Source organism: Poecilia reticulata, linkage group LG14, assembly GCF_000633615.1.
Source record: "Poecilia reticulata strain Guanapo linkage group LG14, Guppy_female_1.0+MT, whole genome shotgun sequence".
In the NCBI taxonomy this organism is placed as follows: Eukaryota; Metazoa; Chordata; class Actinopteri; order Cyprinodontiformes; family Poeciliidae; genus Poecilia; species Poecilia reticulata.
In genome coordinates, this window is record NC_024344.1 from 13,979,758 (window position 1) to 13,998,338 (window position 18,581).

An 18,581-nucleotide genomic window follows, 5' to 3' on the forward strand; every position below is an offset into this window, starting at 1 on the left:
CCCTGACTCTTCAATAAACATCATTGTTTCTGACTCGCTCTGTCTGATTGTGTTCTTGCATGTGGGTTCGCAACCTTAAAGCCAACATGACACTGAATACAAATTTATACTGGAAGGAAACCTGTTTAAGCAGGCTGTTATTTTTATGCAGTATAATCCTCTGTTGCATGCAGCCAAGTTCTCCACTGGGCAACTTTTCATGAAGGCCTCAAAGGTGCGAGAACAATAACATAGTGTCCTTATTTACTTCACATAAACCATACTAAGAATTTGTGAACTCTTTTTTTAAACAATAGTTTTATGAAAAAATAAAACAGTCCACTTCTCTGAATGGAGTCTGGATAACTGGTTGCTACAGTAGATCAAGAAACTCCATGAATAAACAGCTTATAGTTGCTGTGGAACTAATGTCAAAAATATTTATTCTCAAAATTTGAGTTGCTTATTTTACCTGAGAAGAAAAATAAACTAAAAATAATACATTTGTTATTTTTTTGGTTTTAGTAGTACATTCTGCTCCTGCATATCATGCTCACATAGATATTCTCTCAAAGGTGCCAAAACTGTTTCATTGTTTCATCCACTCAAATTATTAACTACTTCATCGTGGCAGATCACATGAAATCTGAATGAATTGCGTTAAAGGATTGGAGTTATAAAGAGACAAAATGTTCAAAGGTTTAAGGAATTTAAATATTTGCAAGGCACCGTAAACCTCCTAGAGAAACATGTTTTTTAAAAAGTCCTTCTTCTGATGTTAAACATGCAAAGGTGAAAAAAATTAGCAATTTCAACTCACCAGTAAAGCTCCACGTACTCAGCAGAAATATAAGTTTCAAGAGAGTCATATTTGTTTTTTAGATTCAATATGTAGATGAAAAACTGTAGTGAAACGACTGGTGTAGCTGAACAGGTGGTGTTCAGTTTACAGGAAATCCTCGTCTCTTGTTTTCTTAGATAAGAGAACTTCGCTTGAGCTGATCTTATGGGGTGGTGCTGCTTGAAAACAGGATTTCTTTCAATATAAAAATACCTACTGTATAGATCTGCCTGTGCCCCTTGTTTTGAAATTGATTTATGATGCTTTATCTCCAACCACCTTCTGGATAGAGCAGATATTAATCTGAAGGATCAATCATTGCTCTGTTACACTGGTGTTGAGAATTATAATCACCAGTTCAGTCAAAGTTTTGAAATCAGGGAACATTTCTCCAAGCTAAATGATCTGAAGTTGAATGAGGGATTCACTGGTCCTCGGATCATCATCAGATGCACTCTGAAGCGTCCTGCCTATAACTTTCAATGCAATTTCTGCTCCAGCATAGCGAGATGGAGTTTGCTCGTATTAATTATACGTTGGCAAAATCTTTTTCAGGTAATATATTGACATTGATTTAGTGATTGCAACTCCCAATTCTTTTTAGGACTTTATAGCCAATCGATAGGAGTAGAAAGCACTTGTGCATGAAAGGAGAATCAGAAATGGGCTAACGTCTACCCTTAAATGGCTTCTTGTTAAATTTTTCACTAAAGTGTGAGTAGCTAGAAATTTCAGCTGAAATGCTTGGACTTTCAATTTACCTAAATATTGCTCTGTACACTAAGCGCTATCAAGCTAATCTTTTAGCCTTTACCAGCTAAAAAGGTAAATGCACCAACAAAAAGTTGTAATAGAAAATGTAATTTTAACCATTTCATTTTAATTTGATCTACATTTGGATTAATAGCGTTTTGTATATACGAATGTTTTTCTTTTGTGTGTGTCACTGTGTAAGTGTGAGAGAGTCTGTAAATTTCTGATAAAGAACTAAAAAGTTCTGTTGAAATTCTAGCCAGCTCTCATTTCCTGCCACGCATGTAGGGTTGCGGGTTTCCAACTGACTTTTTGTTGGTTCCCTCCAGTGAGGTGAGGGCCAGTTTCATGACGGTGGACAAAGATGTGGCTCTGCTGTCCACCTGGCAATAGAGACAAGTTCCGACTTGCAGTGTGTTCTTTTTAGCTGCGACTATATAATCATGTGTTCTGTGTTGTTCTGGGCTCTTCCACTGACTGTTCAGTGAGATGGGTCTTCGAATACTTTTGCCTTCAAATAAAAAGACAAAGATTAATCTTGTTATTGGAACAGACTCATTCTTTAATAACAAATTTCCACAACAATACACAGCTTTGGATCTTGGCAACTTGATATTCTACACTAATTTGCATCTTGTGTGGATCAGCACAAATTCCAATTTATGCAAAAAATACAATAAAAATCTATTTTATTGTCACAGATTTGAAATTCAGGTGGGACTGCAGCATCGGGGCATATAGGGTCACAAAGTATTTAAAACATTAAAATTAAGACAGACATTAAGGAAAATGTACCTAAAACTTCACTAATCCTGAACACTAACCCATATTCAAGGCCCATGCAACCAGTTCTTGCTTTAGAAGAGCATGTTGTAATTTTTGGGGAAATTGAGAACATAAAATTTATTTTCAGATCTGATTTTGATGTCAAATGAGCTCAAGGAAACAAAGCATCACGGTGGTAACGTCAGGAAACCAGGAAGTAAACAACACAGACCTAGAATGTCATGATGGGTCCTAGTCTCTTTACCTACAGACAGAACACAACCAGGAAAATATCAGATAAATAAAGTTTACTTTAACAATGATGAAAAGTAAGATTGTGTCGTTCTTGTCCTTGTGGATGGCAACCGGGTTCGTCTGTACTCTGAAGGGCAGTGAGAGATGGTGAGTTTGAGGTTTATTGGACAATGGAGCTTCAGGGAAAAATGAACTGATCTTACTTGAAATGATGATGAGCTTCGGTCAGGGGGAAAGTACAGTGGTTTCCGGGGTTATGGTCTCTTTGTAGGGGTCCTTGAGGTGATCCAGGTTCAGACGGAGAGAGTTCTCATGTAAGTTCAGGTGAGGAGGAATGAGGAGCCATCTGACTGACAGCTGAGAATCCAGGAACTGTTTATGATTCATCTCTAGAGACGAAGAAGGGACTCGGGAAACCAGTGGGTAACAATCCATGGCGTCACAAGGGGGGAAATCCAGTAATTCGGGCTTCACAAGGGTTAAATCCAAGCCATTTTAAGGAAACACCTGAGGGAGAGGCAACAGGAATATATCACTAGAAGTAATCTCATAAAAATTGTCTGTCGATCTATGTTTTCGCATCCACCTGAATAATGTGTAGTTGCACCACTGTTTCTGGGCTCTATAAAGACAAACAGTAGCTGAAGACGCAGATCAGATCATAGCATAGCATAAATATTATGATACTCAAAGTGTGAAACCTCCTTAAACCAAGAAATTAACCAAATATATGATTCCAATGATCCTGACAAATTGCCATCGTACATCATATGATCATTGTCAAAACTTACTCAAAACATTTAAAATATCAGTTTCTGACATTATCAGGACATTTTGTTGCTCAATACAGACACAGACACACCTCATGTTGCAAATAATACATTTATTAAACGAGGCACTTAAAGTTACATCGACAGTTTGAGCAGAGAGCTTCCAGGATTAAGATGGAGTCATTTATTGAGTTCACATTCTGATGCAGAAACCAGGACAACATTCAGCCTGAAACATTTTCAGCAGCCGTTTGTCATTGATGGAAAGGCAGGCAGTCTTATGATTTTATCAAGTGGACGTAAAACGAGTGTCGCAAAAGTTGACTTTACAGGGATGTTTTTAAACCAGCTCACTGCTTATTATTAGTATTACTATTATTAATAGATTTGGCTTTTTGTTGTTTAGCTGTTTATTTATTTGCTTACTTTTGGTTTCCCCCCAGCAGATATTTCATATTTTCATCCCCAACTTCTTCAGGCACAAAATGGAGTTGTTTCTCATGTTTCTGGATTCACCCTTTAACAACTCATTTCAAAGTAATTTTCTACAATCTATTGGTAGCCTACCATATATGTAATTTTATGACTGCAATAAATAATGTCTACAGGAGGGATGCTACTAGTTTTAGTTTAATGCGACATGATATTTTCATATATTTCTTTACAGTCAATTGGTCCATAGGGAACTTAAACCAAAAGTAACTAAAGGTTCTTCGGTGCAGAACAAAGAGTTTAATGAAAATGACATTTCTAAAACGACATGTTAATTTTTTTTTAACTTATGAATGGTGAATGAAAAATACACTGTGGATGTTTATGGATGTGAATCAAGAGAGAAAATGGCAACGTGCAGTTATGATTATGGGAATACTGACCCAAAACCTTTCTGAAAGTAAGTGTTTATAAACTAATTTCAAGATTTATTGGGAAATTTGTGTTCCCTTACAAGATCCTGAACGTAAAAAACAAAACATTGATGTGGCCTCTTTAACAAAGTACCATATTCTTTTAAGGTTAATGGTGCTTTAAGGTTTGTTCAAAGTGTTTCATTTTCATTCTGACATGAACTTTGAAACAAAATGTCAGCAGTAGAAAGACAGACATTACAGTAGATACTTTACAGAGTCAAAATGTTAAACAGTCAATGGCCCGTTTATACCAAATGGAAGCACATAGGAGAAATATATTTACATGAGCTGTACATAAACACAAGTGAACATGCTGTACATACGTTTTAAAACAGTTCCCAAAAAGCTTCATTTAAAAAAAAAATATTATCTCATCCCCACAGAACATCAGCTGGTGAAAATACACATTTTAATCAATTAACACAACAATGAGGTTAGTTTTGTTATTGCTTGTTTGGGGGAGAAAAAACTCGTTAAAGTGCTTTCTTTTAGTAAAATGACTCAACTCATTTCACCCATGACAGTCATTGAGGACGAACATGTTACGGTTAATGCTGTTAAGAGTGTAATAAAATATGATACAGTCCCTTAAAATGACACATAAACTTACACAAGTCGCTCCAGGTAGTTCTTGAAAAGTCCAGTGTGCTGCAGTAAGTGCAAAACAGTGAATTATGGGAAAATGATAAGAATATTTAGATGGCGCATGTCTTCTTCCTTGTCCTGTGCTATGTCACATGATGCTACATGCAGGCTAGCATGTAGCATCATGCTTTTGTGCATAATGGAGCCTTTAAACACAGTACTGTGATTCAGTAATACACCCAACAAACTCAGAGAGTTTTCTTGGTACTGTTCGTCCCTTTCTCTTGTGTAGAAATATTTCATCTCTGAGAGAAGAATGGGCAAACACCACATTTTAACAGAGCGGCCCTGTACATTACATCTCATTATACACAATATAAAAGACATTTAAATCCTGCTGTGAGTTTGTACTAGTCGGGCGTCCTCCGTCTACGGCTTGTTTATTGTTTACAGGCTTGTCGTTCTGAGGAAATGCTCCGGCGCTCAGGTGCTTCCTGCCTTGTGGTCCACATGTTGGTGTGTGTAGAAGGTGAATACTGGCTGTGAGTGGGGGAGGGTGCAAATTTGTATAGCAGCGTACAATTCCTCTTCTTCTCCTCATCTCTCTGTCACTTCCTCCCACATCTTCCTGTTTTGTGCTTCATACGTTGCTGATGCGAACGCTCAGTGGGCTGCTGTCTCTTATCCGGCCCCGCTCCCGCTTCTTTTCTTTCCCCTTGCAGTTCTCCTCCAGTATGAGCCTCTCCCGGCTCGCGTCGTCTTCTCTGGCGCCGTTGTGGCGCGTCTCCGCTCTGCCGTTCGGCGACGACGGCTGCTTGCGGAAGGGAGACGTCTTGGTTTTTGCCACTTTGTCGAAGAAGGCAAAGTCGGCTACGTATTTCCCCGACGGTGAGAGGGAGACGACTGGCGGGAACTCGTAGCCCCAGAGGATCTCGTCCGGAAGGTACGACGTTCGGACCTGGCAGGTGGCGGACGTGGGTTCGACCGTGGCGCTCATGATCACCAGCAGTTCAAAGTCAGCCAGTTCAGGGTCTGACCAGCCTCCACCTGGTGGACGAAAAAACACATAAAACACAAAAACATGACTCACAAGCGCTCTTAAATAGATTGTTTAAATGAAATTATAAAGTTTAAGTAATTCAATTTAAAGACTTATACAACACACACATAGTGGCTGTGGTTACAGCTAATGACAACGCAGAAATATTATGTTGTTATGAGCTACGTAACCCCGATCTGCTGACTTGACCTCTGACCAGTGTCCACATAAAGCCACATAAAGTTGTTGCTAAAGCATCTGGTTGTTCACAAAGTGCTGCATCTAAGCAAACTGATGAAAAGCTCAGTGGAAGAAAAAAATGCAGTGGAAAAAAAAAACGCACAACCAACAGTATAAGGCCTTCGAAACATTTAGTTGTAGTCAGGAATATATTTTTTTCTGAAGAAAACTGTAAAGCAAATATTTTAGTTGCATAATACTTTTTCAATTTTTTCCATTTCTTCTCCCCTCTTTTCCCAGCATCCTTTTCTTCTTGACTGTCCATCCTTTCGAAAGCCAACTGTGCCACGTTAAATCACTTTAAAAGCCCCACAATTATTATTTTTACATGTGGAATGTTTTCCAAAAATGCAGAAACGATTGGGGTTTTTTTTATATTAACTTTTCATAAATATTTCTACTTCGTGGTCTTGCCGCTGGATATTCTGAATGTGCTGCATCTCTCCACCTTGCAAAGCTAAATCACACAACAAGGCAACAAATGTGACAAGATATTTAGGATGCAGGTAAGTTTCTGTTTAAGGTAACCAATCAGATGTTAGGATTCAATTGGTGATTTACAGCAGAAATGTAAGTTATTATTGAGCAGGAATTTGAGTTCTGTCATTAGTCTGCATGCAGGAAGCACAACACTGATTTAAAAAAACTTGACTTGATTTGAACTTTGATTACATTTTATAATTTAGTTATCTAACTGAGTAATAAAATAAAAGCTTTATATTTATTTGATATATATGTTCTTAGTTTTATTTTTTTAAAAAGATCACATATAACTATCTATTTAAGAAATTAATCAGTTTAAAGTTCATTGTTAGCCTTATGATGTAGGAATATAATGCTCTAAGAAGGGAAGCTAAAACATCCAAATCATGGAAAGAAATAAATACAAGGAGAAAGATGAAAACAAAATTCAGAAACAATCATGTCTTTAAATAATAATAACACTTATTGTTTAATATTATTTGCAGGAAGTCATGGGTGGGCCCCGATTTAATTCACCTAGTCTCAACCAGATGAGGTTGTGAGCTGACCTGGGTGCACGCATGTTCAACAAGACACACTCCTTTTCTCTAAATCACCAATTCATGAAGCTTCTCTTTAACCACCTGACTGGGAGGACAGTGCTTTCCCGCTCCCATTATGGCACTTTTCCACCGAAAAACAAAATTGTAATTTGTCACATGTGTGGAGATTTTGAATACAATTTGGTGACTATTTATTCAAAACACGCAGAACGTGGAAACTTTGAGTGGCGTTACTCCCCTCAACATCCCCAGAGGACCGATCAGCAGACGTACGCAGTCAAGCAGGCGAACACCTGCATCCCCGGGGTTTCTCAGACTGCAGACTCTCATCTGTGAAAACAAGGCTTACTCCCAACACAGACCAAATATCACTCCCGTCAGTGCAAAACACAGTGTTTCGCAACCCCTCTGTCAACACTGTGACACATTTATCAGGGGATTCTCTGCCTTTTTGCGAGCTGCTTCGATTCATTTACAGATCTTACAAGCCCTCCGAAAACATACCGGGTTAGAGTCCACGTCCTGCTGGCCGCCACTGTGTGCTAATGGGAAATATACTCAGCGATTTTCAGACCATTTACCATCAAACTGGCGGTGAAAGGGGAACCCAAGTGCATGAATTGAGAACGCAAGAGAAAATAATATCAGAGAGGGAAAAAATTTAAGGAAAAGTCCAGAATATTAAAACCGACTTTGAAAAAACACAGAGTTGAAATCAAATCCGTTCATCACTACGTAGAAACAGGAGCAATTTGTGAATGTGCAGAATCCATGATCCACTGTAACTCTCTCTGCAGGTGCAAAGTAGGTAATATTAGCCAACAAATGGCTAAAAGTTTCATATCCTATTTTCATGCGCATGGCTCAAAGAACAGTGCATTTTGTCCTTATATATGTGGGTTTTAGCTTACAATTTATCCTTTAAGATGGAAGTCTCACAGAAACAGAGACTGTACTGGCTGCTACAGTTTCCTGACATCGTGAGAGTGATTAAGCAGCAAATGAGCTAAAACGAAAGACTACGTTTTGTCTGTACTTGATAAAATGGACAGATAAATTATCAGTGAGTCATATCAAAACAGAAGTGTACACACGCTAACGATCTGACAAATGTCTTTCCATCTCCCCTTTAGCATAATTAGCTAAAAATCACCTCAAGTGCACGTAAAACAAAATTGAGGAAGTTATTTAGACATTTCTAAAGCGTTAACTACAAATAGTATGTAAAGGGGGTAAATATGAGAAAATAAATGCTTCTGGACAATCTACAGAGAATCCAAGTCAGCCTAGCGGGCGGAAAAGCACCAAATATGCTCAGTGGGTTCTCTTGTAGCTTCCAGTGCTGAGAGCTCCGAGCTGCTGTAAGTGGATCTGCATGTCAGCGCCCCAGACTGTACGGTATTGTGCTCTAATGAGGGGTGTCTTGAGCGGGCTCTCTCACACACATTCCAGCCAGAAAGAAAAAAAAAAAACCTCTCCTCCAGAGCCAAACAAATCCAACTGTGGACGGCTCGACACAGCCAAGAGCACAGCACGTGACGTCGAATACCAACACACCTACGTACGCATACATGCGCATTGTACCTACACGTTTTGTCAATTACCATAACTCGACGGTAAATGTAAAATTCCAATCACTTCACTCGCCGCGGACACGTGGGAGACGGTTACGAAGCAATAATGAGACGCTTGTTCTCATGCGGACTCGTAATAACTTTCAGAAAGCTTCCGTATTGCAGCTCAACACGTTTGGCATGACTCGATCAGACCTACCGACACGACGACGTCATGAGAGCTGTGACGTACCCTTTGCTGCCCAGGCTCTGAGGGGGCTGTTCTCGTCGATGATGTGGTAGAAGGTCAGGGGTATGATGAGGAAGGGGCTGTCGCTGGACGTGTCCACCTGGAAGGGCACGTTGCGCTGGTCCAGCCGCACCGTTTCACCCTCCTTGGTCAGAGACGTTTGGAGCAGCTTCCCCGACACCTGGGAGCCAAGATGTAGTCAGTAACTGCAGCCAAAGAAGTTGGAAAGACATCTTGTAACCAGACGGCTCTCGGTTTAATGTTTACATTGGCCCTCAACTAGTAATGGCCCTCAATGTACTCAATTAGTAGTCTCTACACTGGCTCAGAGAATACACTTTAAAAAGACCCCTCTGGTTCTGGTTCTGGTTCTGCTCTGCATCCCCAGAACCAGAACAGAACATGGAGAAATAGAATTCAGCTTCTATGCACCACAAATCTGGAACAAACTTCCTGAAATCCTGCAAAACAGCTGAAACACTGAGTACCTTTAAATCTAGACTAAAGGTTCCAGCTGTTTAGACTTGCTTTTGAAACCTAATCATGAAACATTGATCAATAATCTGATGAGCAAAATGTAATGTTGTTGAATGTGTTTTCTGTCACTTTGTATTTTGGGGTTTTGTGAGGTAAAGCACTTTGAATCGCCTTGTTGCTGAAAGCTGCTATGCAAATAAACTTTGATTGATTGATTGATCGATGCATCTCCGTTTCCAACAAGCAAACAGACAAGACATATAGAAAGAAACTTCGCAGTTTTTACTTCAATCTGTAAATCTTTTCAAACTATTGTACACATGGAGTCATCATAATTAACCATAGGAAACCAAAACGTGCCTAAATGCTGCATAGTAAATCTAAAAAAAACAAACACTTCCACCCAATCATAAGCACTTTCAGTTCCTCATCCAACTATGAACAGATTCATGACCTGCATCAGTCTCAAACGGGCCTCTTGGGATGTGAAACTGATTTTCATTTCGGGCCTGGTTGTGGCAGAATGCACTGATAAAACTACTGAAATCTTTTAGTTTTCTCTAAGTTCGATTAGTACTTCTTAAAACGTAGCAACGTTTAACATCTTCTCACATTGGTGTAATAAACTGAATTGATTTTGACTGATTGAATAATATTTAAGCATACAACTAACGTTTCTAAAACCCTCGTCATGTTAAATTAAGACTAAGACCATCTTCAGCGAGTCTCTGAGTGCTTGACTGCAAAATGTTAGATTGTGGCAAAAGTGGAAAACCTCATTCTAAATCTATCCATTGGAGGTTTGTGCATGCGTAAAACATTTAGGAAACTCTGAATTTCCATCACAGATAATGAGAGCGTTTTGTTTTCAATGAAGCCAAAGAGAAAACAACATCCTACAATCATCATCCCACAATGTGACTAATCTCATATGCCGTGATGCGAGTCTGATGTGAGGGGGCTAATAAGGGCTTTTAGGGGGATCCCAAAACGCCAACACACATCCACACTCTTCCCGGTTGCGTTGTTGTTCATCTCGTCTTCTATTTTTAAAATGTTTTTGTTTTGTTTTATATTATTTTGTTTCATTTCGAGGGCGACGCGCGCGTGGGGGCGGGGAGTTTTACGTTCCAAATCAAACCAAACATCCGTCCGTTAGAGTTTGAAAGCTCTAACATTGTTTTAGTACCATTATTTGAATTTGCATGGACTATAATCAACTATATCAACTTAAATCGTTGCATGTTTACTGCAAACAGGATGTCCCTCATGACTAAAGCCTAACTGGCAAAAGAAACAGTACAAAGAGTAATTTGCACTAGTGAAAATTGGAGAAGTTTGATCAAAATTCATCCAAAACAGAGTTTAACAGACATTCCCAGAATCGTATCTGGAAGCGGTTCAAGAATCAGCTCTACTGTTTGACGTAGTGTAAAAACATCTGCACAAGCTGGCGTGTGATGTTAGCTTAATGCAAGTAAATATTTTTTCAAAGTGACGTATTACCTGACATCCCAGCAGCAGGCTTTTGCGCATGTTGGCCACTCGGATCATCAGGCAGGGTCGGCCCTCGTGAAACGACACAACGGCGTGTTGACTGAACTTCACCGTCTCACCTCTCTTCTTGGGTCTTGCAACCTGACGGAGCAAGAGAGGAAATCTGAGATTAGGATGGATCCTCGATGCTAAAATGCTGCATCGAAAATACTGTAAGTCAATCATTAAAAGCGTAATGTTTAAATTCTGAGAGCAGGAGAGAGTAAAAGTAAATTGTTTCAAATACAAACAACAGCGGAAACACTTCATTTTTTTCTTTTCAGATAGGAGTGATAATAATCCACAACCAAACATGACTGATAACTGACACTGATAACTTTTCATGCTGACGGTTCGCTATTCTGGCGCGCTGTGGCCTGCTTCTAGTAGATCAGAGTGATAACAGCACCCCACATAAAAGTTTTCTGCATAAGCAACTCAAACACAAAGATAAGGAATAGAAAAGACTTGTGCAGCACATGAACAACAGCTAAAAATAAATATACACGGCGTTTGCTAAAATTGTACACGTTACGTGACATTTGCGGCGCACAACCTAACTAAGAAACAAACATGTTAGAAATAAACTTTGATAAAGCTCCATTTGATTTTATTTCACCTTTCTGTTTTTTTTAGAAGAACTCTCGTCATTCAACACACAGCCCACTTTAGGTGGCCTCACAGATTTTATGACACTTAGTTCTGGGTTTTGACTAGGACTAGTTTTGACTGTGACTGTAGTCACAGTGAAATATACACAAGAAACTGCTTAAGAACGCTAAACAATTAATTGGCTATACCAGCATTTTTTCTATTACGTTTATTATTCTACTCAGAAATTTTTAAAAAGTTACTTTTGCAAGAAAGGTCCCAGTGATGAAAATCTCCATCACCATGGTGATGACCAGCTGAACAATGAGGAGGACTATAGCTACGGGACACTCCTCCGTTATGCACCGGAAGCCATAGCCAATCGTGGTCTGCGACTCCAGGGAGAAGAGGAAGGCTCCGGTCAGCGTCTTCACCTCCATCACACACGGCGTGTGATTGGACGGCGGGTCGAACTCTGAAGGCGGGAAACAAGGAACACCAGATCAATCTGGAGCCAAGCACCACAGAAGAGTTTTTCTGCCTTTGTCTGTATCGTGCAAAACAATTTTAAGTGTGAGGCATGGCTGCGTGAGTGTCGTGATGCGTACCGAGCAGGTCTCCATGCACGAGGGCCACCAGGTACCAAAGCACCCCAAACAGGAACCACGTCCCAGCGAAAGTAGCAGAGAAAAAGAAGAACTTGTAGCGCCACTGCATGTCCAGGAACGTCGTCCAGAGGTCACGGAGGTACAGGGCCCCTCTGCCGCTGACGTGCTCGATGCGGACGTTGCTCCGTCCATCTTTGGAGAGGACTCTGCGTCTCCTGCGGAGCGCGTTTGGCCCTCCCGTTTCCCCCCCGCCGGCGGCAGGGCCCCCGCTTCCCCCCGTGGAGCTCAGCAGGGGCTTGCTGATGTCCGTCTGCGTCTGGGAATGGCACACTTTCTGCGGGGAGGAGCCTTCGGAGGACGGGGGAGTGGCTGAAGTCATGGCTGGCACTGGACAGACAGAGGGGACACGACGTGTTCAGGAAGGGGGAAAAAATGTGGAAAATGGGCTTAAAGTGGGCAGCGAAGGAGGACGGTGTGGAAAAACTGCAGAGGTATGCTGAGAACAATAAAGTTGAACAACAGAAGAGTTCAAGTAAAAAGGCTAAAGGAAAAAAAAGTACTGTTCATATGAATGGGGAGATGACCTAGTGGAACATCTAACTTGAAAAATAGAACAGAAGAAAAGGGATCAGATGTACATTTCAGGGTGACAGTGTTGCTGTCGGCCATTCAAAGCTCTTCTTTTCTTTGCACCCCACATAAAAGTTTTCTGCATAAGCAACTCAAACACAAAGATAAGGAATAAGGATTTTGCACAAAAATAGCTAAATCAACTAGAGATTCTGTTACTGTTAAAGTAAATGTCACACTTCCCCATTGGTACACTGGTATTTTGGGATTCAACCAAATTCCTAGGACAATCTACTCAATCAAAACTAAAATTAAAGTTCAAAATATACCTGAAACTAGCTGGTTGGTTAGTTGGTGTATGTCCCAGTGAGTAAAATTAGGACTAAACTTTTATCGCTCTTTACAGAGTGTGTTCAATTTTTGCGACTAAAGATGTCATAATATGTTTCCAAGTTTTGACCTGTTTACTGGTCAAAGCATTTATAAATGATACACATGACAAACTCCTAATAAATGATGTTTGTGTGCAGTTCATGAACAGGAGACTTGCAGCCATAATTTGCCTATTTGATTTTTGATTTTTTAGTTGTGTTCAACTAGCAAACTTTATCATCGACTTTGCACATTCTTTCTTGGTCTAATGGGTTTAGGTTTCCTGAATAGAGTTTTTTACAATTTACAATAAATTGAGACTGAATCGACTATTGGACATTTCCTATAGAAATAAAGGCAGGCTAATTATTTAGTTTTTTGTAGGTCATGTCTTCAAACAATTAATTCAAACTTCACTGAAATCTGTTCTATAAACGCATATTATCAATGACCAGAACAGCGCTAACATGCTAGCTTTGGACCTAGCATTCAGCAAACGTTTCCACATGAAGACTTTGTCAGCAGACTGAGATCTCATTACCCAACATTATTTATTACTAAGCTTCACTAATGCTCCTAGTGGAATCTTGCAGCTACTTTTTCCTTTTAATCTGTCATGTACGTCCAAGTTGATTGTTGCCATCACTGCGCTGGAGACGCCTGTTCTGCCCTGAAATATGAGTCTCTCGTCTGGCTGACCTAAAACTACGCCATCGTCACTTGTACGCTGAAAATGATGACACGCCGCGATGACACCCTGAAGCCCTGGTATAAGTGGATTGCAAAGTATCAATAGTTTATTAAGCGAGTGAGAGATCCCTCACCCCTGGGTGCCACGAGCGCTTATCGGCGCTTGACTTTCCCTTTGTAAGCTTTTAACAATCTTACTTCTCATCTGGACTACAGTTTGTCTTTCTCCAGATCATCCTTTTTTCTTTCCTTCCCTTTCTGCCCATTCTTCACTCATTGTTTGGCCAAGCTGTCCCCCCTTCCCCTTTTCAGAGAAATTGTCTTTGCTTTCTGGAGCAAATAAAACAAAACCCAAAACAGCACAGCCAAAACAAAAGCCTAAAAACCAGAGCGATCTGATACACTCTGTCCTTTCCTGTCCTGTTTGACCCTTGTCTCGCCTCCCTCCGTGTTGGAGCTCACACAGAGTGAATGAATAGAGAGCTGTGTTGAGCTCTGTGCTATGAATACTAAGATGCGAAGGGGGGAGGAAGAGAGCGAGAGGGCAGGCGGGAGGCGTGGTCAGGAGCACGGGCATGAGATTGGACTTGGGCCATGCCAGCTGAACTCTGAACCTGACAATGCTCCTGCCTACACATACAGTAAACATATGAACATGCAGACCATCTGAGCAGCTATGACTTGTACAACGCCATTTAGTGTCCAAAGGGATGCTTACTTTGCAGAGATAAAACCTCTAACCGTACATACAATTCCAAAAAATATATACAATTCTTCCAAAAGTATTCACTTTTAAAAGTATTAACATTCAGAGTTAATACTTTTAATAGGTTTAATAGGATGCTCTTTGCATGTCCGATAGCTTTACATCATCTGGGACAGCTTTTAAGAAGTGTGTTCATTGACCATTTGACCATTCTTCATTAGTGAGGTCAGACACTGATGTTGGGAGAAAAGACTTTTCCAATAGTACCCATTGTAACTGAGGTGGAAGTCAGGACTGTCACTTTCTTCCCCACTAGATTTGCTTGTCTGTTTCTTTATTGACCCTGGAGATGTTAAAATTGTTCAAAATGTATTTGCATGTTGACTCATTAAGAGTTTTTTTTTTTTTACTGAAAATAATTCACAGTGACAAGCAATCCATGATCATAATGGCAGGTCACCGTTGTTACGTCACTCCAGAGAACACGTCTCCGCTGCTCTATAGTCGCAGTGTGCTGTTGAACTAATGTAAAAGAAATTAAGTTTGGAGGTTGGTGTGAATCCACAATAAAACTCTGACATGGACCGAAATGAACTCTGAACTGTCCAGAGACACAGGTCTCGGTTTGGTTGAAGAGAATTCTTATGCGGCTTGAATGCGTATGTGAATGGCAAGCAGGAAACACACTCGGGGCATTCTGGGTAAATACAACCTAAACAAATGCAAGAGACTAGTGCTAGTGGGAGAGATGTCTCATAGTCTTTTACCAAATGCAAGAGAGAAATCTAAAATGTGACGCTACTCCATTTTTGCTTCCATTTTGCAAAGAGGGAAGCTGCGCTCAGTGTCTTCTTCGGGGGGTTTTGAGTCGATTCCTTCAGTAGTTCTTGGTGCAGCGCCACCACAGGTGAGGAGGTGAGCAAGATATTGGAACTTTGGCCCCAAATTGAAACGAGTCTGCCAGACTATCAGGTGTGAAAACACTTTTAGTTTAGCTACCTATTCATGGTCTACTTCAGGTTCATTTTTTGTGGCATTTTTCTGTCTTTATCTTACTGTCATTTGCTCCCTGGTTTATTCAGGACTTCCCCAGTGCATTAGTTTAATGTGCTGCCATCATTTGTTTCATATTTGTTCCTTTCCTCTACTGTGTGAAAACTCCCCAATTTAAATACTCCTTGATTCTGTCACTCCATTGTCAGATCCTCTGTTGCCCTCACCACAGGGAGGGCAATTAATTTAATTTCATTTTAAATTTAATTAATTAATTATTACAACGTTATCCCTGCCTGGTGTGCTCTTCAGCTTTCCTAATGCTCGCTCACAAAAGCTTAACCTCCTGTTGTCCTCGGGTCAAAATGACCGAGATTTGTATGTGTTTTCCCTATACACAGAAAATGAGGACAACAGGAGGGTTATTAAGGACAATTCAATTCTGTTGGCAGCTGGGATTCTTATATTTTTTATATTTTAATTTATTTAAAAAATATATTAAAAATTGCCACATTCTCCACCTCACAGGTATGCAATATTTTTATTGATCTATAGCGTAAAATGCATTGAATAATGAAACTTATGTGCATTCTGTTTATCCATCCCACAGACGCAGCGACACTCTGTCTCACCACTGACTCTGAGCCCTTGGTGTCACATTTCGTTGCCCTGAGCTTCCCTGTGGTTTATTTTTCAACATGTAAAGTGATGACCCATATTGCCTCTTAATAACTGGATCACCCAACCAAGCAATTGTTTGGTTCCTGTTGGATAAAAGGAAACGGAAAGCAATTCAATAGCCCTCCGGACCTTGATGTTGGTGTTCCTGGGGGTAATAAATATTAACCATTTCAATTATTTGCACTTAAATCCAGCAATAATATTATATAGATTTTGATTATAATTTAATTGTATATTTTGGTTTCTTCAACTGTTATTCTCTTCCATCATGTGCAGCGTAACCCTCAACCTACCAATTCAAAATAAAATTGTATATTTTAAGTTATGAACTTTAACCAAGAATCTAAGTTTAAATCCAGGCTCAACTATAACTGAGCTTCTGCATCATTGGCACATCACTATCAATGAAAAGTGGATTTTTAGCTGTTTGATTCAGGAAAATGTTCACGTTTTACAGGATTTTTCTGTTCATGAAGTCAATTTTAACAACCGATGGGAATTTATTGAATATATTAAAGCTGTTGTAGTGACATAATTTCAGTGAGAAAAAGGTTTAATTACAATGTACGTAGATAAAATGTTTGCAAACTGCAAACTGATTTGTGGACTAAGATGGGCGCAGAACATTTCCTGCAGACATTAATTTGCTCCAAACTGCTTTGTTGTTTTGTGCCGATATATTTTCAATGAATGTCACGTTTTACTTATTCGTTCATTTAAACTGAAAAGCGTAATGGAAGTGGAAATGTAGTGACGTGAAGTGAACTCCCATCGTAGTTCTGGGGAGTTTGGGCTTCATCTCAGTTTGCTGCATTTTAATAATTTTATTTTCTTCAGCTCTCATCTCCTGCATCTCCTCTTCCCTCTCCTGTAATTAGTTCCAGCTGTTCCTCATCCCCTTGATTACCTGCATATTTTATGTTCTGACCTGTATCTTTGTCCCATGCTGGTTTCTTACATCCATCCCTCGTTCTGCCCATCTATAACTAAACATCTTTGTTCTCAGATCGACTTCCTGTGGAGGTTTATGCCACTTTGCTGCACTGAAATGTTCAAACGTTGACATGTTTTATGCATATTTTACAAGTGATCATTGAAAAACGATAAGGCAAGTCAGAATTAAATCATAATTATTTGATTTCCTGTTTAAAAACAGCTCAACTTGAAGGAAAGTATATGAATTTGTGACAGCATTTGTATTTTATGTGCTCTGATGTCCATTATTATGATGAAACAGAAGGACTGTTTTCACTTTTTCAAAAAAAAAAGAAGGATTTACTGATAAATATTGACGTATGCAACACTGATAAATGTAACATTCTTAGCAGTGACTCTTGTCTTTTCATTACATTTTCTGGATAAGAATGTAGATTATAGAACAAGTTAACACATATTGTAAAATTTATTTCTCTAAGATTTAAACTTAATATAGCTTTATGCATCTCTTAGTTTTTAAAGGGTGATAGAGGATTAATAAATCTAGGGGGCAAAATCACAGCAGCCCTGTTTAATTTGATTCAATCAAATGCCTAGAAAGTTCGGTTCGTTTGCGGAGGTGTGAACTCCGACGCGGTTCAAAAAAAAAAAAATCAAACTCTAGGTTTCGGTACGGTTGAAATTAACTCTGGTTCGGTGCAAATGCATACGTGAACACCGAGTGGGCCGGAGACAGATACGAGAGCAGGAAGTAGATGATAGCGCAGGGCTTTCTGGGTAAATACAACCAAAAGAAAGGCAGGAGTCTTACTGAGAGAGAGAACAATGGTTTGAAAGACAAAACAGGAATCCAACAACTTCTGAAATTTGATGCTACTCCACCATTTATTTATTTATTTTTTACTTTTGTCTGGAAAAAGGAAGTTGTGCCGATGTCTTCTTCTGAGGTTTTCTTGTCGTTTCCTTCAGTGGTTCTTGGTGCAGCGCCACCACAGGTGAGAGGGGAAAACAGGTTTTTATCTTTTTACACAGAGCAGCGTGAGAGAGAGAGGACCGCAGCAGCCGAAAACGTAACAAACGTTACAACTTTGCTCCCCAACCGAACCGAGTCTACCAAGCATGAAAACACCCCTAACAGGTCAGTGATCATGAAAAAAAGCTAAATTATATGCTTTAGGGGATTTCTGCAGCCAAAATATAACTTTACACTTTTTCTGATGCTGTGACTTTGACGAATTTCCACAATCGCTCGAAACTTTATTCCCCCCACCACAGAATGACAACAGTCAAGGTTGTGATCTCTTCCGCCCCGTCCGGCCCATGCAGCCCTCGTCTTCCCTCTGTCCCGTGTGCACAAGAATCCTTTGTTTTCGACGAGATGAAAGGGACAAAAGCCACTATTGAAGAATACGACTGGCTGGGCGAGTAAGTGAAAGAGAGCAAGTTAGACGGGGGGCT

At 39.9% G+C, this 18,581-nt stretch overlaps 2 protein-coding genes across 2 annotated transcripts in view; both read right to left on the reverse strand.

Annotated features, from left to right (window-relative positions):
• LOC103475913 (uncharacterized) overlaps window positions 1–918 on the reverse strand; it is a 16,716-nt gene extending 15,798 nt beyond the window's left edge. Inside the window, exon 1 of the mRNA XM_008427889.2 lies at window positions 800–918. Coding sequence (XP_008426111.1) covers window positions 800–848 — 49 coding nt within the window. The 5' untranslated portion in view covers window positions 849–918. The remainder of the gene's footprint in view (window positions 1–799) is intronic.
• Window positions 919–3,456: 2,538 nt separating this feature from the next.
• The window catches only part of kcnj10a (potassium inwardly rectifying channel subfamily J member 10a), a 19,479-nt gene continuing 4,354 nt past the window's right edge, over window positions 3,457–18,581 (reverse strand). The window contains exons 2-6 of the mRNA XM_008427892.2: window positions 12,176–12,562; window positions 11,831–12,042; window positions 10,947–11,078; window positions 8,967–9,144; window positions 3,457–5,903 (exon numbers count right to left, since the gene is read on the reverse strand). Coding sequence (XP_008426114.1) covers window positions 5,497–5,903; window positions 8,967–9,144; window positions 10,947–11,078; window positions 11,831–12,042; window positions 12,176–12,562 — 1,316 coding nt within the window. The 3' untranslated portion in view covers window positions 3,457–5,496. The remainder of the gene's footprint in view (window positions 5,904–8,966; window positions 9,145–10,946; window positions 11,079–11,830; window positions 12,043–12,175; window positions 12,563–18,581) is intronic.